General features: G+C 41.6%; 1 protein-coding gene across 1 annotated transcript in view; it reads right to left on the reverse strand.

The window, feature by feature from the left end:
* The window catches only part of MYH15 (myosin heavy chain 15), a 152,079-nt gene that overhangs the window by 23,577 nt on the left and 104,493 nt on the right, over positions 1–24,009 (reverse strand). The window contains exons 32-37 of the mRNA XM_040484426.1: positions 22,110–22,234; positions 19,106–19,221; positions 9,125–9,317; positions 8,719–8,922; positions 4,775–4,900; positions 2,516–2,686 (exon numbers count right to left, since the gene is read on the reverse strand). Coding sequence (XP_040340360.1) covers positions 2,516–2,686; positions 4,775–4,900; positions 8,719–8,922; positions 9,125–9,317; positions 19,106–19,221; positions 22,110–22,234 — 935 coding nt within the window. The remainder of the gene's footprint in view (positions 1–2,515; positions 2,687–4,774; positions 4,901–8,718; positions 8,923–9,124; positions 9,318–19,105; positions 19,222–22,109; positions 22,235–24,009) is intronic.

Genomic DNA, 24,009 nt, shown 5'->3' on the forward strand with positions numbered 1-24,009 from the left:
TCGGCTGTTCCTTCTCTTCCTTTAGATGTCCATGGCTCTGTGGCTGCCTTTTTAAAATATATTTTTTAATGTTTTTTAAGTTATTTTTTGAAGGAGAGAGAGATAGAGCATGAGCAGGGGAGGGGTGGGGGCGGGGGGGACACAGAATCTGAGCAAGCTCCAGGTTCTGAGCTGTCAGCACAGAGCCCAATGCAGGGCTCAAACTCACAAACGGTGAGATCATGACCTGAGCTGAAGTCGGAGGCTTAACCTACTGAGCCACCAGCAGCCCCCGCCTTCTTCTTGACACAGATGCCACCTTCTCAATGTGGCCTTTTTGACTACTCTTTTAAAATAGCAAAGTCCAATGCCCCAGGGCATGAATGTGCTTGGAATGTCTGACCCCATCTCTTACTCCCCCCCTCCCCTCCCCACTCCAGACACACTGCCCTTGTTTTTCCTCAGAGAGGGCAAGTCAGCAGGTGTGCAAGTTCCTTGTGGACAAAGCCTGTTAAAAAATCTTCTAAACCCCTATTGTCTAGGAACTTAACACATAGTTCTATCAGTTGGGACATGAGACTATGAGTCGACCCTTTAAGGTTTTCTCATGTGTTCATGTATGTGTTTAAGTCGATTAAAAAACCTCAGGGAAAATCGCTTTAATATATCAAATCCTAGACATCATATAATTTCACCAGTAAATATTCCGTTATGTAATCCTAACAGATTAGTATTATGATTATGGTTTTAAGAGAATTAATCATAATTCCTTAGTATCAGCTGATATTTGGAAGCTTATTGCTACTGAGTTAGCATGGGTTCTAGGCTTTATGGTGGACAAACAGCATTTGGAAGCAAAATTAAAATCTTAAATTCAAATTGGAAACACCATTATCATTCATGTATTTTTTTTTAAATTAGGGAAAAAAGACATATTCTAAGTTCTTTAATTTTATGCCTATATGTTTTTTTTCTCCTACTAAAAATCTTGGTTCTTATACAATCAAGATTAAATAATTATTGGTTAAAGAATTATATTAACCTTACTGATAGTGTTAATGATAAGATACTATTATTTGAGGGGTGCCTGGGTGGCTCAGTGGGTCAGCATCCCGCTATGGCTCAGGTCATGATCTCAATGTGTTCAAGCCCCACATTGGGCTTTGTGCTGACAGTGTGGAGCCTGCTTTGGATTCTCTGTCTCCCTCTCTTTCTGCTCCTCCCTCTTTCCCAAAAATAAATAAATATTAAAAACATTTTGTTAAAGATATAGTTATTTGGAACTACAAGTGCAGTTTGCTTTGATTTTTTTTTCTTTTGTCCTTAGATATATTCCATGAGGGATGTACAAAGCACTATGTTTAAAAGTCACTAAGAATAATTCTTCTGTGTATGTTTTATGCCCCTCAACTTGATATACAGTTAGCTTCAGTTGTTTCCATTTGTCTTAACATTTTACAGATTGATTTGTTTTATTCTGCTCTTTGATTTAAACGTGTTTTCTTTTAAGTTATGAAGCATGTAAATGTTTTATATGATTTTGCAATCCAAACAACTAAACAAGGTTCATTCAGAAGGTCTAAGTTTCATCTCTGTGTTCTCCTCCTATGGCAGCTATTTTTATTAGTTTTTGTTTTATTCTGTCACCACTTCTTTTTGAAAATGCAAGCAAATGTGTACGTGCCCCTGTCTTCTATAGTAACCCCCTCTTGCACAAAAGGGTGTAGACTCTACCTTTTCTCTGTGCCTTTTATCATCATCATACTGCTAGATGAGATCTCCAGAACATATTACAGAGCGCTCCCTCATTCCTTTTTAATCAGCATGATTATAAGGAGGCACCATAGATGTGCATTAGAATTCTATTGTATGGATATACCATAAATGTACAAAAGCAATTTTAAGAGGCCCTTCTGAACCATCAAGTCCCAGTCAAATATTCTTCCTATCCTTCTAGCATTTGTCATCCAACCTGTACATAGTCATTGAAATTGATCCAATAATTTAAAAAATCCTATTTTCAAGATAGATCTTCCTATTTATTGTCAAGCTCCCTGAAGGCAGGTGCTACATCATTTCTGTCAGCCCCTCCTATATCTTCACTAAGCATTTCTTGATCCTTGATTTAGTTGTCCCCCTTCCCCCTTTCTCTGGATGTTAAAAAATGGGCATTCTCTGCAGAGGAAATAACAGGAACAGAGGCACAGAAGCAAGACTGCGAGGGTGTATCTGGAAATAGCAGGTAACCCTGGCTGTGGGGAGCCTAGAGTTGGTGTGGCTGAATGGGAAGAGATGCATTCTCACTTAACAGGAAGAGGGAGGCAGAGTTTATCCAGCTGAAGGAAAGTCTTAGTTGATGGCCCAAGGTCAAGCGAGAATGAATGAATATATTGAGATCTGACACTATCAGTGATCCAGAAGTACTAACAAGAGAAGTGACAAGAGAGGTACAAAACATTTGGAATGATATCCCAGGACTATAAGGCCTTGAATCAGAAGTTGTCATGACCCTATGATTATCCAGACAAATGCCTACCCTAGATTCTAGCTTCTGGATTTGCTTTCTACTCCCCATCAGGGCAATCTGGTCAGCTTCATTCAGTCTTTTTTGTAAGTCTTTAATTGTCTGCTCCATATTCTTTCTCATCTTCTGCAAGTGGGCATTGGTGTCTTTCTCTTTCTTCAGTTCTTCTGTTACGTTTGCTGCCTAAAACAGAAAGAAAGGGACTGTGATAAGCTGGCAGCCAGTTGACCTTCACATTTCTGCCCACAATCTTCGGGTCTTTATCTGACTAGTTATCATGCCTTCCTCTGTGTCTCAATCTCCTCCCACTGCTCTGTCCCTAACCTGGGCCACCCTCAAGTTTGTTAATGATATGGCAATCCAGATGACATCAGCCACCAGGGAGACTGGGGCAAGGGGTAACAGAAACAGACCAGAGATGAACGCTGCACAACACCTGTATTGAAAGAAAGGTGACCAACTAAAGCAACAGCTTTGAACTGAATAAAGCCCAGGACACATCCGATAACATCACACACCAAGAAAAGTATGGAAGGAGGCCCATGAAGATCTTTCACATCTCTCTTTTATAATTCTGTGATTCACAACAGCAAACACGTTTAGGCTCCAGGAATTTGGCAGCTACAGATGCTCTCGGTGCCAATAATCTGGCACAAGGAAGGTTAATTCTTGTTTGTGAAGGCTGCTCTTGGCTTTGGCTATGTGTACAAGGGCTTGATGTCTCGATGAAATTATTAAGAACCGGTTCATGAATCTCTCAGCGCATTTAATGTAGGAACACTGTCCTCCCAGCCAAAGATTCTCTGTCTATCAGGTTACCAACCATCTGTATAATTTAAGTGTGAGACGTCTGTGCAGATGGTGAGGGCAAAGAATGAATTATGGAGGCAACTCTGGGTTCTGCTATGTGGGGCTGGGACTCAGAGATGAACTATGTGAGAATTAGAAGGTGGGGGAAGAAGTAGTGAGTTCATTTTTCAACGTTGTCAAAAATCTTATAAAGGCACAGTAAAGCAGATAGTCTCCATAATGTGTGACTGCATACATTTCCCAAGCTGGAGTAGACACTCTTTTTATTCCTTTTTCTCTATGTGGATTTTCATAAATGTGAAACATTATTTTTCTCTTGGCCATCAAACATGTTCAAGCTTTCACACACCTCTTTTCCATCAGAGAGCAGAAGTGTCTGCCTCGATACAAAACAGCTGAGTGACAGGCATGCTTCTCTATTCTTAGAGAGGGCTGGATACTACAGTGACCTGGTACCCAGGATTTAGTGCAAAGGTTTTGTTTCGTTCCTCAACTGCCAAATAACTCAGGCAAATAGAGACACAAGCTCTTCCCCTCCTCTGAATTTTAAAATGACTAATATAAAATCTAATCGAGTATCTTATCGTCCCAGTTCTGATATCCCCCTCATCATGAGGATCAGCCTCCATTCACATAGCAAAGGCAGGCTGCTGCACACAGTTGGGCATTTGCTGGACCACACGCACAGAGTCACAAGACGGGGATGGGGTGAGTGGAGGCTGCAATTAAGTCCCTGCTCTGCTCAGCAAGACTGGGACCTGCCAGGCCTTCCATCTCCCTCTGCTAATATTTGTGTTGAGTGTTGCCTTCTGGTCACTGTGCCCTTTGAGAGAAGTGCTACAGCTGTCTGCAGGGGGTGCCTGGCAGTGGGTCTTCTCCCGTTCCCATAAACTTTCAGTCAAGGCTGGCTGCCAATGCCGAGCTTAGTGCCGTTTAGGAAAAGCACTCTCATCAACAATGTTAAACTTGCAAATAAAGAAACCCTGAAACCAGCCCTGAAACCCTTCTTTACCAACCTGATGGCGCTACTCAAGCAATAGTATGGGTTGGGGAAAATAAGTGACATAAGCTTTCTTTCCAGATCATCATGATAAAGCCATCACAGGCTCTAAGAAAATAGAGATTTGTAAGGACTCACAGAAGAATTGTTTTAGACTCTAGATATATTGATTCACAAGTGGAAAGTGGCTTAACTTAAAAAAAAAATCTCTTTCTTTCATGAGGTTTTGCTCATAGCAGTTCAACTGCTCCTTTTTATTGTCTGAGCCGTTTGGAAAGGAGGAGCTAATTGGCCTAATTTTTCAAAATGGAAACAGAGAGAGGCAGAGGGGTCAGTTACTCTCCTCCTGGCTATATGGAGAATCAATAGAATTCTTTTTGGCTGCAGATCTGCCTCTGCCCCTTGGCTGCTGCCCCGGTCAATTCTGCAAGATAGGAACAGCAGTCAGTCAATGAACCCACCTCAGTGGCTGCCTTCTTGGCCTTCTCTTCTGCATTTTGACACCTCTGCACTGCCTCTTCAGCTTCTTTCTGCATCCTGGTAACATCAACTTCCAGCTTCTTCTTCTGGTTGAGGAGGCTCGTGTTCTAAAGCAAAGCAGCACTCTCATTAGGCAAGTTGAGACCAGCGATGCAAAAGCAAGCTGGCAGGTCGAGGACATGCAACAGGAATGGGCTCTGGCCGGGGGTGAATTCTGTTCTAAGCAGCCATAGTCAGTGAAGCAATATTTCCAACCCCAGGAAGCCACACTAGAAAACTCTCCTTTGCCATCAAAGGCATATTTGAATGGAAGGGATTTCATCCGCTAGACGTTCAATATTAAAGACCTAGCAGTTTGTCTGAATAAGAAAATAGAAATGGATCCAGGTAATCTACAAGCCCCAAACATGTGTTTGGTTTTCAGCTTGCTGAGGAATATGATTTTCTGCCGTTTGTTCTTTGATGTTGTAGAAGCAAGTGTTCCAGAGCACAAGTCGGGGTCAGTTGCAGATATGCGGGGAGCAGGAAGTTGGGGAATAAAAATCGGTTGCCAGCATGTTGCTCCAGGAAAAATAAAAACAAAAACAAAAATCCAATTTCCTCTTTATCTACCTCCCTTTCTATCTGACTTTGCAATGAGGAGGAGGGAAGTGTAGCTCAAATAAGCCTCAACCCCCAGGCCTTAGGAAGCCCCCCACCCCATGGGAGGATTATTGCTGTTCTGTGGCTGGTACTGTCCTAATTCTTTCTTTCCTGGGTTGTGACACTAGAGGCTGAGGCTCCTTTTGCTGCTATTTGGTCCACATTTGAAGCACAGCTTTTCTGAGGGTGTGAAACCTTAGCACAGAGAATGTATATAAAAAGCACAGGCTTCCTATTTTTTATTTCTCTTCATTGTCCTTTCACTTTTCTCTAGCTAGTGCCTTTCGCAGTGGCAGGATTGTACCTTAGAAATAGAAAGAAAGATATTCCAGCCTCATAGGTTCTGTCCTGCTTCTTCAATGGCATGAAGCATCTTCATCAAGGCTTCCATGCTCTGTCCTCACAGACAGCTAGGTTCTGTGCTCCCACCCCTGCCCCAGGATTCTCCCTGGTAGTGGTCGTGGTGGTGGGGATAAGTGTACCTTACTGGAATGTTTTCTGCATCCTCACTGCACGTAACTCCATAGAAACTCTTTCTTTGTAAAGGAAAGTACAAATATAAATGCCGACTTGTTTGTACATAGAGTCATTTAAAATCTGCTAAGGAGATAATGGCCAAAATCTTTTTAAGCTGAATGACTCTTTATTTGGTTCTTTTTGGGAGGAAGGGGGTTAGGTGGTATTGTGCAAAAGAGCAATCCAGATTGTCACAGTTCAGGTTTGAAAAAGAACACATGTAATCAGCCAAGGATAAGTTTGGCCTTGTATGTTTATTCTAGGCTTAGAGGTCTGGGAATGCAGAAGGAACTAAGAACGTTCCATAAAAGATTCATTATTCTATCAAAAGATTGACAGCAGTCTATTAATTGCAAGGTGTCCCCACATGATTAAGGTTGGGGAGAGGTTCTTGTGAGCAATGTAGTATCACCTAGATATGCTGGTCACAGGGTAGCTTCTGGACCACCAGCATCATCTGAGTATTTGTTTGATTCTTGGGTCCCACTGCAGAGATTCTGATTCAGTAGGTCTGAAATGAGAGCTGAGAATTTGCACTTTTGTGTTAATTTCTGTTATACACCTAACTTTTTAAGAAATTACACTCTAGAGATCAGGTCTCCATGGCCTAATTTTCTTTTCATTTTTTTTTTTTTTTCTTCAAATTCATCTCCTCTTCTCTATGTCTGTTTTTGCTCTGGTTGATGTCCTCATCTCTCTCTCTAGGGTAGTGGTTTTTCATCATATTGGGACCCACTGGTGCATTATCAGTTATAATATGCATGGCAAATGATTTATTACCAATAGCTATTAAGTACTACAGATAGATGATTACTTTTTAAAAATTCAATATCCTACTTTATAAGAATCCTGCTCATTGTATTTACATAAGCTTTCTTGAGAGAGAAAGAAAATGTGGAAGCGAGTTAGCTTGCCGGGAATTATGCAAAACATACAGCCTATTTGTTCCATATCACATGATATCTAAATAGGGTTGTGTCATGCACAATGTTTTGACGGACACAAAAGTCAAACTGTAAGCAAAAACTAATTGCAATGCTTCCCAGCTGGTACATCACTGGCTGATCCTTCCTTTTTCTAGCATTTCTCAGTGGGGGCACAATTGGCATTCTGGGAAGGGCAATTCTTTGTGAAGTGGGATTATCCTGTACCTAACACAGATATTAGTATCTCTGAACCCTGCCCACTAAATGTCAGAGGCACTTTGCAGTCACTGTGGCAACCAAAATGACGTTTCTAAATACTCCACGGTATGGCAGTTCTGTCTATAGTTGTTTTAATCCACCATTCACAGCAATCACCAGAGTAAACTTCCTAAAATGAAAATCTGATCATTTCACTCTCAGCTACTCAAAATTCTTCAGTGGATCCCCATTCGCTGCAAGAAGGAATTCAAACTGCACTAGCTTCAGACTCAAGGTTCCTGGGGACCTGGCTCTCCCTGCCTCTTAGCATCATTTCTCTGATCTCTTCTACCCCTACCCCACTATGCTCTGTGAGTACAGCAATTTCCCTCAGCAGCCCACATCTCCTCCTCCCCCATGCTTCTGTCCTCGGCTTTTCTCTCTACCTGACAGGTTGCTTATGTGTCCTTTATGACTCTGATTGAGCACATTGTGTATCTAGCTATGCCTAGGACTGTCAGGGAAGGCTTTCTGTAGGGATGTGCTTGCTCTGACACTATACTCCAGCAGCGCATTGAGTTCCTTACTTGGCTCTTCACTTTTTTAGGACAATGGAGACATTCTGCACGTACACCTCATACAACTGCTCAGGTTATGGTGGGTGCCCTATAAATGTTGAACGATCCATTTAGTATACACGTTTATCCTAGACGCTGTGGTTTCCCCTGATTCTATGAGAATGGCAAACGATCTAAGAATGCTTGCTTCATGTCACTTATATAACCTTCCATGGGGAGCCAGAGTCCTGACAGCTCATATCTGTCAGCAGTCACTTAGAATTGTTAGAAATCTCCTGGCTCTGAGGCAGGAGAATTTTTTTTTTAATCTTTGGAGAACATGTGACTTGGAGGGAACAGAAGAAACAGGCAAATGGTTCTGGTACACTAGGAATGTTCAGCTCTCCCCAGCTTACTGGCTGTCAATGTCCTGAGAGTCCATTCTTTTGGACTTAGTGTTATGGATAATATTGTGTCCCCTCCAAAGGAGATAGGCTGAAGTCTCTAATTGTGATCTTATTTGGAAATAAGGTCTTTACAGAGGTAATCAAGTTGAAACAAGGTCATTAGGAGGTGTCCAAATCCAATATGACTGATGTCCTTATAAAAAAGGGAAATTTAGACACAAATACTAACAGAGAAAAGATGATGCTAAGACATATAGAGAGATTTCCACGTGAAGGCAGAGGATTGAAGTGATCATCTATAAGCAAATGAACACCAAAGATGGCCAAAAATCACCAAAAGCTAGAAAAACGCAAGGAAGGATTGACCTATGAGATTCAGAGGGAGCATGGCCCAGCCAACAACTTGGTTTCCATCTAGTGTTGAATACTGTAAGAGAATAAATTTCTGATGTTTTAAGCCACCCAGTTTGTGGTCCCGAGTGATAGCAACCCTAGGAACTTAATACATTTGGGGATGAATGAAGAGTGTGCCCACTGCTGCCAAAGGCTCTCTTTATGCCTCATATGCCACATCCATTGCCTCACATGGCAACTATTATGGTCCAAGGCTGAACAATGTGTGGAAACCATTGCCTTCATCCAGCTAATACAGCTCATAGGGAGAGTTTATGGGCCTCACCTGGATGTGGAAAAGATTGATTTTCTCTGTGGCCTGCAGGAGCTCTTCCTCCGCCAACTTGCGCCCACATTCCGTCTGTTCATACAAGGACCTCAGCTCCTCTAGCTCAGACTGGACAAGAGAGTTGTGCCTCTCAGCCACAGCCACCTGCTCCTTCAGCTCACTGTTCAGGCGTATGCTGTCATCTAGCTGCACCCGAAGGTCCTGTGAGAGAAAACACAGGCCTGGGGCACAGATTGCTGAGTTCAATGGGATATGCACCTGCATGCATGCTCTAAGCAAAGCTCACCAATTTAAGTGTGTTCCTGCTTTCTTGAAGGATTAGATTTGTTGTCCTTACTTTTATTTCTCAGCACAATCTGTCTCTTGGTTTGCATATTCCCTGCCCTTATATTGCAATTTGTACCTGGATTTGAATCTGAAGCTGGCCCAGGGATTTGGTTGTCTCTGACACCTGTCGGTTGGCACAGCTAAGCTGGAGTTCCATCTCACTGAGGTTCCCTTCCACATTCTTCTTCAGCCGTGTCGCTTCAATTCTGCTCCTAGTTTCAGAATCCAGACTAGACTGCAGGGAGTCAATAGCGCATTGCTGATTCCTCCTAATTTTAGGATAACATTTAAGAGAAAAAAAAATCATGCACCCAAATTAAGAAAGGTTACCTGCTGTGCACATAATAGTTTAGGAAACATAAAAAATTAAAATTCAAGAAAAATTCTGGGTAATTAACAAAATGAGTCTAAGGGGTTGTCATTTTAGAAAACATAGAGGTTGAAGGGTTAGGTTAGTGAGCATAATAAAGATTCCCAGGCCAGCTTTTCTCAAGAATCAAGGAAAGTATCGGAGAGAATCTTTGTGAGGCCCTTATGTCCAGTGGGACAGCCTTAGCCTTACCTAAGACCCCTTAAGGGAAGGCATAGAGCAAACATCTAGATTTTCTGCAGTGGCTAAGGATGAAGGAAGGATGCTCTTCCAGACAGCTATAATATTTAAACTACTTTCAATGGTAAAACATATCTGAACAAGGCAAGAAAGAGCCACCCAGGCTTAAATCCCAAGGACAAGCAATATTGCTCAAATGGCCTATTGTTGCTTAGCCCTTCTAGAATAGCATGGTTGTCTTTCTGTAGGAGTTAGAGTACAGTCAAGGGTAGGCTGAGAAGACCAACTGCTGTGTGAGGATTGAGTTGCTTCAATATTCCTCATGACAACAAAAACCCTACACTGAAACTATATTTGCCAAGTGATAGAAGCTTAGACAATAGATGTGTGTTAGGGAAACAATGAAAAAATCTAGGGAACCCATGGCAATCATTTCCCAGCCTTCCTGCAGTCAGTTTGGAATTATGTGACTGAATGCTGACCACTGGATCATGGGCAGAAACGTTTGTAGGCCTTGCCCATACAACATTTTTACTTGTATAATCCAGTACTCCCCTCTTCCTCATCTATGGCAAACTTGGTGGCCACTTTTGGAAGACTGTGGCACCACAAGATGGAAGGAAACTGGGCTCTTGAATGATTTTGAAGAATAGTGGCTCACTCTATAGCCTACACTGGACTCAGACACAAAACAAAGATGAACTTTGATAGTTTTTAAAAAAATGTTTTTTAATGTTTTTTAATTTATTTTTGAAGGAGAGAGAGAGAGAGCATGAGCAGGGGGAAGAGCAGAGGGAGAGGGAGACACAGAATTCGAAGCAGGCTCCAGGCTCTATGCTGTCAGCACAGAGCCTGATGCGGGGCTCGAACTCACAAGCCATGAGATGATGACCTGAGCCGAAGTCAGATGCTCAGCCGACTGAGCCACCCAGGTGCCCCGAACTTTGATAGTTTTGAGTCAAGATTTGGTGTTTGTGAGCCAGGATGGTTTAACTGCTATAACTAACACCCCCACCCCCGGATTAAGCTCACCCTGTGAAATAGGACTTAGTGCTGAACAGGCAAAACAGACATGGGAAGAGCCTTCCTATTCTTCATCATAGAGCCCATTATCAGAAATAGCAAAAATGTACTCATCTTGGATCATAACTATGTTCTGCATTGAAATAGCATTGAATATGTGTCCTGAACTCTGAGGCCAATCAGGAAGGCATATAGCCCACATGGGATAGTTGTGTGGCTCAGGTTTCTAACTGGGTAACAGGTGGAGGGGCTGCTTTTCATGACCAGTTGTCTCCCCATTGGTAAGTGAAAATCTCACAAGTACTTATGGAAATGTATGGGAGAATGTAAAGCCCAGAGTTAGCACCTCTTCTGTGCTAACCTTATGTCCTTGGCCCCCACAAATTGAGATCAGCCTCTCATGACTAACCTTGGTTGTGGGCTTTTGTTCAGCTTCCAGGTCATAATCCTACAGGAATACCAGTACATAAAGTTAACCCAGACTGTTATAGCTGAATATGTACTTCACCATTTATATATTGAAGCCCTAAACCCAAGTACCTCAGAATGTGACTATCTTTAGAGACACAGCTTCTACAAGAGGTGATTAAGGTAAAATGAGGCTATTGGGTGAGGCCTAATTTAATCTGATTAAGAGAAAATTTGGACACACACAAACACATCAGGGATTCACATGCACAAAAGAAAGATCATGTGAGGACATGACAGGAGGGTGGCCATCTGCAAGCCAAGGAGAAGCCTCAGAGAAACCAAACTTGCCAACACCTTATTTTGGACTTCCAACTTCCATAATAGTGAAAAAATAAATTTATGTTGTTTAAACCACCCAGTCTGCATTTCATTATGGCAGCCCAAGCAGACTTATACAGTGACTCATACTATCAACATTACTAAAAGCTTTAAGACACTTTTTTGTTTTATATTGGGGAAACTCACTTTTGCCACAGCGGACTCTCCTTATACAGGAACACTAAAGCATCCCTAGCTTGGTATCAAAATCCTTTATACAGACATACATTCTACTTAAGCAGACAATGTTTCAAACTGTACTTTTACACAGTTGTTTATGAATCTTCATGAGTGCCTGCAGACAGTAGAAAGTGCTATGGTTTGAGAGGCTTGGATATGATACAGGCCTAAAGAATGGCCTCTAGACAATCAACACATTTCATGCATAGTGAATAAATCTTTAAAATGAAAACTCTTCCAAGTACATTAAAAAAAAAAATGAAGCACTCAGGACCAGGACCATATAGTAAGAAGTTCTTTCATTCCTCCCGCCCCCATCCTGACATGAAATGCAGTTTTAAAAAAAAAACAAGAAAAAAAAAAAAAAAAAAAAAAAAAAAAAAAAGAAAGAGAGAAGTCAGTAAAAAAAACTTACAACTTAAGGGAAACCATTGACAAAACAAAAAGGCAACCTACTGAATGGGAAAAGATATTTGCAAATAATATATCCAGTAAGTGATTAATATCCAAAATATATAAAGAACATATACAACTCAACACAAAAAATAATAGTAATGCTAATAATATGATTAAAAATGGGCAGAGGACCTGAATAGACTTCTTGCCAAAAAAGACAGAAGTCTATTCAGGTCCTCTGCCCATTTGGGGCCCAGATGGACAACAAACACATGAAAAGATGCTCAATATCACTCATCATCAGGGAGATGCAAATCAAAACCACAATGAGATGTCACCTCACACCTGTCAGAATGGCTAAAATCAAAAACAAAAAATAATGAGCATTGGTGAGAATGTGGAGAAAAAGGAACCCTCAGGCACTGTTGGTGGGAATGCAAATTTGTGCAGTCCCTATGAGAAACAGTATGGATGTTCCTTAAAAAATCAAAAATAGAATTACCATATGATCTAGTAATTATACTACTGGATATTTACTCAACAAAAACAAAAACACGAATTCAAAAAGATACGTGCACCCCTATATTTACTGTAGCATTATTTACAATAGCCACGTCATGGAAGCAACCTCAGTGTCCATAGATAGATGAATAAAGAAGATGTGATATAGACTTCCAGAGGAGATGGCAGAATAGGAGGACCCTAAGCCCATCTCATCCCCTGGATACAATTAGATAATACCTATATCAGTGTAAATAAACCAGAAAATATCACAAAGACTGGCAGAGCCAACTCTCCACAGCTAAAATTAGAGAAGAGACAACAATGAAGGTAGTAAGAAGGGTGGAGACAGAGACATGGTCAAGAGCTAAATGGACCAATGGGATCATCCATAGGAGTGAGACACATAGAGTTGAGGGAAACAGCTCTTCACAGCAAGCATCCCAGGCACTAGGAACCCATACAGGGAAGGCAAACCCTATAACCTCTGGCTATGAAAATAAGAAGGGCCTGGCCTCACAAGTTCCTACAATCAGGCTTAATACCTGGAACTTTAAAAGTCAACGGGATGGCCTCTGAGAGAGCAATAGGAAACTGAACCCCATCCTTAAAGAGATAGCATGACAAACAGTCCCTCAGAGATACAGCATAGAGGTAGCATTTTGAAAAATTCCTAGGATATATGGGAAGATTTATTTACTAATCTTCATAAGGCCACTACTTTCAAGAGTAGGAGATGTAACTGACTTTCTTAACACATAGAAACAAATACAGAGAGTTAGACAAAATTAGGAAAAAGAAAAATGTGTCCCAAATGAAAGAGCAGGATAAAAATCACAGCAAAAGAGCTAAATGAAACCAAGATAACAAATGCCTGAAAGAGAATTTAAAGCAATGGTCATAAAGATACTCACTGGACTTGAGAAAAGAATGTAGGAGCTCAGTGAGGCCCTCAACAAAAATATAGAAAACATACAAAAGAACCAGATGATGAACTCATAACTGAAATTTAAAATACACTAGATGAAAGCATAGAGGAAGCAGAACATATCATCAACCTGGAAGACAGAGTAATGCAAAGCAATCAAGCTGAATAGGAGAGAAAAAATAATAAAAACTGAAATTAGACTTAGGGAACCCAATGATACCATCAAACATAATAAGATTTGCATTGTAGGGACTCCAGAAGGAGAAGAGAGATCAAATGGGGCATAAAGATTATTTGAAGAAATAATAGCAGAAAATTTCCTAAATCTGGGGAAGGAAACAGAAATCCAGATCCAGGAGGCAATGGGAGTCCCCAGAAGAATCAACCCAAGGAGGTCCACACCAAAACTCATTGTAATTTAAATGGTAAGAAGAAATTATAAACCATTTTAAAAGCAGAAAGAGAAAAGAAAACAGTTATATACAAGGGAAACCCCATAAGGCTATAAGCTACTTTTTTAGCAGAAACTTTGTAGGCCAGAAGGGAGTGGCATAATACATTCAGTGTGCTGAAAGAAAAAACCTGTAACCAAGAATATTCGATCCAGCAAGGATATCATTCATAAGAGAAGGAAACTTAAAAAGTTCCCAAACAAAAGTTACAGGAATTCAGGACAACTAAACCAGCCCTACAAGAAATGTTAGAGACTTTTTTTAAAAGTTTATTTATTTGAGAAAGAGAGCCCAAGCAGGGAAGGGGCAGAGAGAGAGAGAGAGAGAGAGAGAGAGAGAAACAGAATCCCAAGCAGGGGGAGCCTGACACAGGGTTCAAACTCACGAACAGTGAGATCATGATCTGAGCCAAGATCAAGAGTCAGAACCTCAACCAACTGAGCCATCCAGTTGCCCCAGAAATATCAGAGACTTTATGAGTAGAAAGACTTTAAGTAGGAAGAGTAAGAAAAGTAGGAAGCAGAGAAGCAGTAAAATTCAGTATATTTATAAAAATCAGTTAAAGGACTCACAAAATAAAAGGATGTAAATTATGACACCATATACCTAAAATATGGAGGGGAGAAGAGTAAAGAATGGGTTCAAACTTATGGGACTGCTAAATGCATGCTATATATAAACCTGATGGTAATCACAAATCAAAAACAAGTAATAGATATGCAAAGAGAGAGAGAGAGAGAGAAAGGAATCCAGGTATATCACTAAAGAAAGCCCGCAAAACGTGAGAGAAAAGAGCAAGAGAAGAAATGAACAGAAGAACTACAAAAACACCATAAAACAAGTAACAAAATGGCAATAAGTATATACCTATCAATAATTACTTTGAATATAAATGGTCTAAATGCTCCAAACAAAAGACATAGGGTGACCAAATGGATGAAAAAGCAAGACCCACCTATTTGCTGCCTGCTGGAGACTCATTTCAGACTGAAAGACTGAAAGATAACATCCCTATGTTTATTGAGGCATTATTTACAATAGCCCAATTATGGAAGCAGCCCAAGCGTTCATCAATAGAGAAATGGATAAAGAAGATGTAGTATATACATATGTATATACGTGACACATTTTATTTATTTATATATGAATATTACTCAGCCATAAAAAAGAGTGGAATTTTGGATGGATCTAGCAGGTAATCTGCTAAATGAAATAAGTCAGAGAAAGATAAATACCACATGATTTCATTCAGATGTGGAATTTAAGAAACAAAACACACCAGCAAAGAAAAAAAGAGACAAACCAAAAACCAGACACTTAACCATAGAAGACAAACTGATAGTTACCAGACAGGAGGTGGGTAGGGGAACGGGTGAAGTAGGTGAAGGGAATTAAGAGTACACTTATCATAGTGAGCCCTGAGTTGTGTATAGAATTATTGAATCACTATATTGTACACCTGAGATGAAGATAACACTGTATGTTACACTTTTTTTCAAATTTAGAATAAAAAAAACAACAACATTAAAACTTGCAAAAGTTATAATGACTTTAAATGGACAGTCAATTCATTAGGTCACTTTTTTTCTCCTGCAATATTGTTTATCTGTATCAGAGAAATGTGAGATTTTCCTTAATTCTAATACATATAATTTCGATTTAAAATGATTAGCAAGGTATTTTCCTAACCAAATACCATGCCTGAGTGTGAAATCCTATTTCTTGAAGACATGCTAAAATATTTTACTAAGAAATGAGAAGAGACTTAAACACATTCTTCTGGCAGAGACTCAGACAATAACTGAAATTAAGTTGGATGGTGCTCATAAATTAAGACCATGTGTGAAATTTGACATCACTGAGTTTTGAGGAACAGGCCAAATGGAAGGAAAACATGATGGAACATTAAAAATAATGTGTAGACCCCTAAGGCTATAGGGGCCAGGGTTGGGCAAACTAGAAGTTACAGGCCAAATCCAGCCACCACCACTTGACTTCCTATTGTGTACAACTGCTTTCAAGCTACACTGCAAAGTTGAGTAGAGATAGAGACCCTATGGCCTACCTGCAAAGCCAAAAACATTTGCCATTGATGCTGCTCCAATGCTATCCCATATTGGCATATTAAATATCTTAAGCTCAAGGAGTTTGAGAAAACAATGGAAGCAGGAAGATCAATCTAAATTCTGCCCTTTTCCCTGAATGCAGGAGATAAACCTCCCTCGTGAAAGATACCCTCCCCTGTACAGAAGGAAGGGAGACATCCTTGTTACCAAACAGTGAATTTAGGGCCAAGAAGGCTGTCTAAACAAACCTTGTTAATTCTTCAGCATTTAAACTACCACAAGCCCAAATCCCTGTGCCTTATCAATTCTTCACAAGTTTATTGTTTGTCTAAAAGGTATAAAACTTCCTGCTCTGGTTGTGTCCCCCCAGTCTTCATTCTTTTGTGAAAGCTCCCATGGAGATTAAAAATTCAATAAAACATGTAGACTTTTCTCCTTTTAAACTGTCTTAAGTCAGTTTAATTCTTAGGATCAGTCACAGACCCAAAGAGGGTAAGGAGAATTTTTTTCTTCCCTACACCATCTCATCCTCTACAGAAAATTTGTTTAACCCTTCCAGAGGCGATCAAACCAAAGCAAGCTTTGGACTGCAGGACTTTCAGTCCCTCCTTCCCAAGACCATCAGCAGCACCTCTCTGGCTGTGCCTGAGAGAACACAGGCTGGGTCCATCCTGGCCCTCGGCCAGTGACAAGACACTCCCATACTTCAGCATTTCTCTGAACACCCTGAGTTGGAGGAGGTGGCCTCTGTGAACACCTGTGGACATCTGTGGCCTCTGAAAATTCAGGACCCACTTGACCGACTTGTTTTCAACCCAGTTCTGAGTCTTGTGGTCAAACTGGATGCAGGTGACAGGTAGGGCCACCAGTTGGCCTTCATGCTAACTGCCATTATGCCTCCTTTTCTGTATCCAGGATGGAGAGGGCCAAAGCCAGCCACCACACCTCCTCCTCTCCTTCCATTAGTGACTGCATTATCACCTCCCTACCTCTACCTATGTCAGTTAGAACACTGTAGGAAAAAAAAATGTTTTTGAAAGAAAGAAAGCCCCATCAATCCATAAAAGTTTAGGAAGCCCCGACAAGAATAGCAGGCCCAGTGTCTGGCCAACATGAAGTGCTCAAATATGTATTTAACAAGCAAAACATATGACACATATCCCAGCTGCTCATACTTTCACCACCAACGGCCTGGGGCTCACTGAGGATAAATACGTCCTCCCAGGATGATGGCTGGAGCTCGGCGGAGGAGGAGTTGAATGAATCACCCCTCTGCAGAACCTCAGGGCTCTTATCTTTGCCTCTGAGTCTCTTTGGCTTCTCTGGTCCCTTCCTCACACGCTTCCTTCAGTCTCTGTGGCCTTTCCCAAGGTTTATGTGGACGCAGGACCTAGTACCTCATCTTGCCTTCAGGCCATATTTTCCTCGAGTTCTAGAATTTACCTGGCTTATCTTGATTGCTCAGAATCCTCTGCTCTCCTAGTGCTTCTCCCTGCCATTCTGTGCAGACTCCTCAGGGCCCCTTCCTCTCCCAGCCCCTGAGGCCAGACCAAATAATCAGATTAAACAGAGGCTTCTGATACATTCTGCACTGGCACAGAAACGTTCTGCAAGGGCACTTGTGATATTTTGTAAGATATGCTCATCTCTCCTTTCCGGATGTACCTATTATAGCTATTATGGATCATTAACTAAAACTCCTGACTAGCTCGCCCCACCCTCTAGCCCGCCTCTTCTTTTTTCAGCCCCTCCACAGCCCCAGCCTAGAGTTCAGCTCTTTCTTCTCCCAGCCCTGGCTGTTTGGATCTCCAGCTTCCTTTGCACTAAGATTATTATAATTGGTGAACTGCTCTAAGACATTCAGATGTACCTGACGAGAGGCAGACTCTCTGAGGATTCATTTTTCCCTAAGCCAGGTCTATTAATAGATGCAGGGTTGACATTACCTAAAATGAGCTTTTTTCTTTTAACTGCACAAAGAAACGTTCATTTTTGTTCCTCATGGAAGGAAGTAGGGCAAATATCAAGGCCTGATGTTTTGCCCTTCATCAAAAAAAATTCTTTTAGACAGTGAGTCAGGGCCTCTTAAGTAGACCGAAATTCATCCTCACAGTCAGTCCTAGAGAGGCAAGTGTCCATGAGTGAGAGCGAGCAAGGATAACTCAAAGCACACAGAGGGCCAAATTTGGCTTGATGTCCTCATTAAAAAAAAATGACCCCCATGGGAGTTTTGTCTGAATTGGGGCTATGGGAAAGAAGCCAGTTCAACTGACTATATTAACATTTTTTAAAAATTGTTTTAACAAACATGTTGAAAGCAAGTTGCCCATGGAAACTCAGACTCCAGTGATTTTCCTTGCTGACATATGGCACTGACTTAATGGAACAGATCAGATAAATGATATAATCACAGTGAATTCCATGTGTTTATAATTGTGCCTTTGATCTATACAGTGTGAAGTGCTTTGCCAACATCAGCTCACTGATCTTCCTCACCACCTTCTGCGACATGTATGGGGCTGCTTTTATCCCCTCACTTCACTGAGACGCTAAGAAGTGGAATGTCTAAAGTCATCAGCTTGTTATGATGAGGCTAAGAAAAGATCCTGCAACCCATGAGTCCTGTCTAATTCAGTTTCCTGACCATTAGGACTCAGCCTCTTCAACAGGGATTCAATAAGCAGCTTAGCTCCTGGCTCCCGCCCCTTTCCAAACAAATGGCTACAGGTGCAGGCAGGGGGTGTGTGAAAATTTCACTCTGATCTGGCATTAATTTCAATGTACGGCATCACATTTAGTTCCTTTCTTCCACTCTTCAGCATTATCAGTCAGCTTCTTGGATGCCCAAGAGACTTGTTATGGGGAGACCGGGTAGTGCCCACAGCCCTTGTACATATAATTATGATTTTTTGGTGTGTTCTCTTCAGTCTCTATGAGAACAGAAGCTGCTCAACCATAAGAAAATCCTAAAAACAGACAGCAATTGCATAGAGGTGTTCCTTTAGATTAATAGTGGTGAGCTTACTAGAAAGATCTGGCATAGGGTTAGACTGGCTAAGTTTCTTTGGTAATGTTCCAGCAGAGGCCATAAAGGCAGCCAAACACAGCACGTTCTGTTCAGTCAAGAATTCTGGAATATGCAAATGTGGCTTATCAAAATAATCTCAGATACCTAAAATTTTCTATTTCTTCATCTTTCTCTGAAAGCTTTCTTTCAAGTTCTGCTTTAGCTTCCAAAAGTTCAAGCTGGAAGCGAAGAATCTTGCTTTCGTTACGTTCCAGAGCTCCCTGAAACACATAAATTAAAAGTACTAAGTTAAGTCTACTTTATGGATACAGAATTTTTTTTCCTCAAAATGTGTGTCACTATTGCAGCTCTCTTTGGAGTTGCTGGGAGGCCTCTAAGTTCAAATCAGTTCCCTGAAGATTGGAACAGGATGAGAGACAAGTGACTGCTTTTGTTTGTCACATCACTTACAGCTTTGACATTCTTAGGGCTCTTGGCTGTAGTTCAAGAACTAGAATTCTAAAGCATTTTTTTTTTTAAATAGAAAGATTCAATCTTGTCTGTGACTATATTTAAACTTTTTAATTCATTACTCTGGACTTTTCTTAATATAGTTGATCCTCAGGATGAATCAATAAAAGGATCAAAGCTAGAACAAGGAAAGTGATAACTCCTACCTGCAATCTTTTATTCAATTCTGGACATCACGGAGGAACAGAGAAAAAGGTGAAAGCAGCCAGGGAACAGGAAACAGGATAGTGTCCAAATATTGTCAAAGGAAGAACAATAAAGGAATTTAGGATGTGCCTGACACAAAACACTCAGTGTGAGCCGTCACCACCATGATTATTAATACTACTTCAAATGGATTGCTTTGACAGCTGGGGAAATCTCCTGCCCCTTTGAGTATTTAAATATAGGCAAGGCAATTACCGCCAGGGATGTTATAAAGGTGATTCAAGTTTAAAAGTGGAGCTTTGATCAAATCGTTAAAGTCTATTCCAAAGATACAATTTACATTGCAGTAGAAACAAACAAAATATTTGGAGGATACTGAGGAAGATGTTTATTAGGGACACAGGTGTGACAACAATCCATTGGTCAGTTAACAATTGGCAGGTAGTCCTGAGGGCCAGAGTAATTTTTATGGCCTCTTCTGAGGCATGCTTACCACATGCAACCAAAAGGAGAAAATAAAACTGAGTAGCAATTTCAAGGTAAAAAGAAGAAAGATGTTAGGAATTTTAATATGCCTTAAGGCCTTGCTGCTGTTCCCTCAACACTACCTTCAATATCAGAGACAATAAATCAAAAACCAATGCTTGGATAGCAATTTCCTGCAAGGAAATGCTGCCCTTCCTTCAGGGGAAACTGTCACCTCTCAACCTCTAGAATCCACAGAGAAAGTGAATCTTTGGAGAAGGTGACCTGGGATAATTTGAGTTTTGTGGCTTCAGAAATAATCTGATAAAGATTCTCATAAAGGCTCACCCAGGAAAACAAATAACCCAATTTTACAAATACACGTCCAAGTTGATGAAGTATTTATGGATGCTGCCGAAGATGCAAACTTGAGAAAATGCAAATAGAATATAATGCCATCTAGTGGCAGTCAGTGGTATGAGCGCCACGGCCTTCTCACCTAGGACGTGCTTGTCAATTCAATACACAGGAAAGTCTATATGTTATATGAGACTAAAACTGTCCCTGCCCAATCTTACCTCTCACAGACCTGTCATAGTGCTTGAAAGTTTGGCTATAAAAATTACTTCTTTAGGTTAAGGTGGTGGCTTTAGGAAATCCCTGCCTAGGATGGCCAGTAGACCAAAGGGAGCAAGTAAATGAAACATTTCACCAACTTTTTCACCAACCAGCCTTGTTAGGTGACATGACACCACACTATCAAATAAAAGGATTCTGTATGAAATGTAGAAGACCTGAGGGAAACAGTTCTTCACAAAATGGCAACAGCTGCGTCAAAAGCCATCCACTTGACAACTCTGTATGTGGGGTATATATATGGACATGTCTTCTGTCTGGCTGGTTTCTTACAGAAATGTAGTGATAAGATAAATTTAACAGAGATTGCTTGGCATGGAGCAGTCCTTTGGGGTCTAATTTCCCATTATCATACCTTCCAAAAGGCTCTGTTTAAAACTGACTGCTTTGCCTTTTAAAGTCATTTTCTCAGTTGGAGGGTGAGTGGTGGGGGCTGTGTTTTAAGTACTGGGTGCTTAGTGTAAGGGAGGGTCAAGAAGATGAAATTCAGCTATGAGAAAAAAGGCTTTTCAGGGCGTGTTAACTGTTCAGTGACCACGGCAGATGACTCTTTTTATAGGTCACTCTCTTTGGCATAAAGTCTTCTCAGTGGTCCTTTCACTCACTAGCACACCCCGAGGGATAAAGGCAGAGGCTGCTCTTGAACTTATAATCCAGAACACTCAAAACACTCCTGTCACACAATCTGTACAAAGACGAATTTTCCGGGCAAATGTTTGGGAACATCACTTTGAATCCCATTTTTAAAACTAAAGTTTTTTAGGGGGGAAAAAAAAAGGGTTTTAGCCGACTCTTTTTAAAGAGAGGAGGAGGTGTGAGGATATTTATTCATTGTTGAATGAATAAATAGATTCAACAGATATTTGTTGAACCTCTAGTACACACCAAGCCAATGTTCCAGGCCAGTGCTTCTCAAATATTAGTGGAAATATGAACACTACAGGATCTTGTTAAAATGCAGATTCTGATTCAACAGATGTGGGGAGAAGGCTGGGAGTCTGAATTTCTAACAAGCTCCAGGGCAATACAGCTCCAAGCAGCTGATCCTTGGGCCACATTTTGAACAGTAAAGGTCCAGGCACTGAGGATAAATTGATGAATGAGAGAGACATGGTTGCTCTTTTCGTTGCGATTGGTAGATTTGCATCCACTGCTGCTTATCCTGCCCTCCGAGCCTCTATGCCTTCATTTGTGAAATGGGGACACTAGTTTGCTAGGGTGATTGCATAAAATAAGGCCTATTGAGCACGGGGCATAGTCCCTAGCAGGTAGTAGTTAACACTCGAAGAAGAAGTGTCATTTTGTTGTTGCTGCTGCTATTATTACTAGAAAGCAGGTCTCCTGTTTTGTCACATTGACACAAACCGCCTTTGCTCCCTGGACGTAATACCTCTGCTTCTTCCAGTGCCACCTGGACTTCAGTCTTCTCTTGTTCAATCCGTTTCTTGACCTTCTCCATTTCACTTAGGTTTTTCTTTCCTTCCCTCACCTGATTTGTCAGATTAGAAATCTCTTCTGGAGAGGAAAGAAAGGCAAAGTTAGTGAATGGAAACTGTCTCAGACCCATAATATCAGGTACAGCAGACCGTTTCCCTGGGACCGTAGTCATGCCATCCTTGGAAGCTTGACGGCAAGGCCACTACTGGCACAGATGGGACCCTTGTTCGAATTAGAAAACGTCACTCTTTATTCAGTACATTCTTTTGCCACCTGCCAGAAAGTTGCCCACTACAACTAGAGAGGATGGTGCTTCTCAGAGTATTGCACCATGAACAACCTGTACAACTTCACATGGTTGTCCTTTTGTCAAAGCCATGTCAGATTCTGCCTAGTGGTGCTCTAAGACACAGACCTGAATCTGTACACACCCAGTGTAAGTGCTCAGCGCCTGACATCAGTGGCTGCCATTTTGTCCGCCGCCACTCAATACCAGGATGGGAACTTAAAGCATAAGCTGGGTCATTGCCTGCCAGAAGCCAACACAGGAGCCCGGATAGACCCAAGAATCCAAAGGAGGTCAAGCACTTGAAGGTTTGTGTCTAGTCTCTCATGAACACAAGTCTTTTGACAGAATAAGGAGGCATCCAGGAGTGACAAAACCTCTCCCACTCAATATTGTTATTGTCATTTCTGTGTCTTCATAAAGGAAGCCTTTAGTAACTAAGAGGTGTGGAGTAGGGCCAAGTAGCTCTGGGAATTACCCACAGTCCAGAGATGGTGAGAGGAGCTCAAGAGCATGCCTGCTACTCTGGTTTTGAGATCCCTGGCTGTGATGTGATGTGATGTGATGTGATGTGATGTGATGTGATGTGACAAGAGTTTTGAAAAGTCACAAAACCAAGGGGCACCTGGACCTCAGCTTAGGTCATGATCTCACAGTTCGTGGGTTTGTGCCCCATTTCGGGCTCTGTGCTGACAGCTCCGAGCCTGGAGCCTGCTTCAGATTCTGTGTCTCCCTCTCTCTCTTTGCCCCTTCCCTGCTCTTGCTCTCTCTCTCTCTCTCTCTCTCTCAAAAAGTAAATAAACATTACAAAAAATTTTTTTAAAGTTACAAAACCAAACCCTTTAGATGGCAATTCTTACATAATAAATCCTTCTCTTATAAACCCTCTCCAGAAGAGAGGTTCCCAAAAGAAAACTCAAGGGCAGTGGCTCTCCACTCTGATCATACCTCAGAATCACTTGGAGAGCTTTTGAAAAAGACTTCTGCCCAAGCCCCACCCCAGACCAAGTGTGGTCCCCAGACCAGCAGCACTTGCCTCACTGGCAATTTTTTTTTTTTTCAACGTTTATTTATTTTTGGGACAGAGAGAGACAGAGCATGAACGGGGGAGGGGCAGAGAGAGAGGGAGACACAGAATCGGAAACAGGCTCCAGGCTCTGAGCCATCAGCCCAGAGCCCGATGCGGGGCTCGAACTCACGGAGTTCGAGCTTAACCGACTGCGCCACCCAGGCGCCCCGCCTCACTGGCAATTTGTTAGAAATGCAAATTCTCAGACCCCACCCTAGACCCAGTGAATCAGAAACTCTGTGGGGAGGGCCCAGCCAACCATTCTAACAAGCCCTCCAGGTGGTTTGGATGCTGCTAAAGATTCCTAACCACTGTTCCAGCACCTCCCACATGTCCAGTCAGTGACCTCATCATGGACTATGTGGGCCAACAGGAAGGCAGGATTCATTTATGTCTCCAACAGTAATGAACTTGCTCCCAGGGCATCTCAGGGTTTTAATGCACATCACTGATGGTGCTGGTGTAAGTTGGCCGCCTCTTTGAAGGGCTGCTTGGCAG

The sequence above is a fragment of the Herpailurus yagouaroundi genome, unplaced genomic scaffold (assembly GCF_014898765.1).
Source record: "Herpailurus yagouaroundi ecotype Mexico unplaced genomic scaffold, PumYag 162, whole genome shotgun sequence".
In the NCBI taxonomy this organism is placed as follows: Eukaryota; Metazoa; Chordata; class Mammalia; order Carnivora; family Felidae; genus Herpailurus; species Herpailurus yagouaroundi.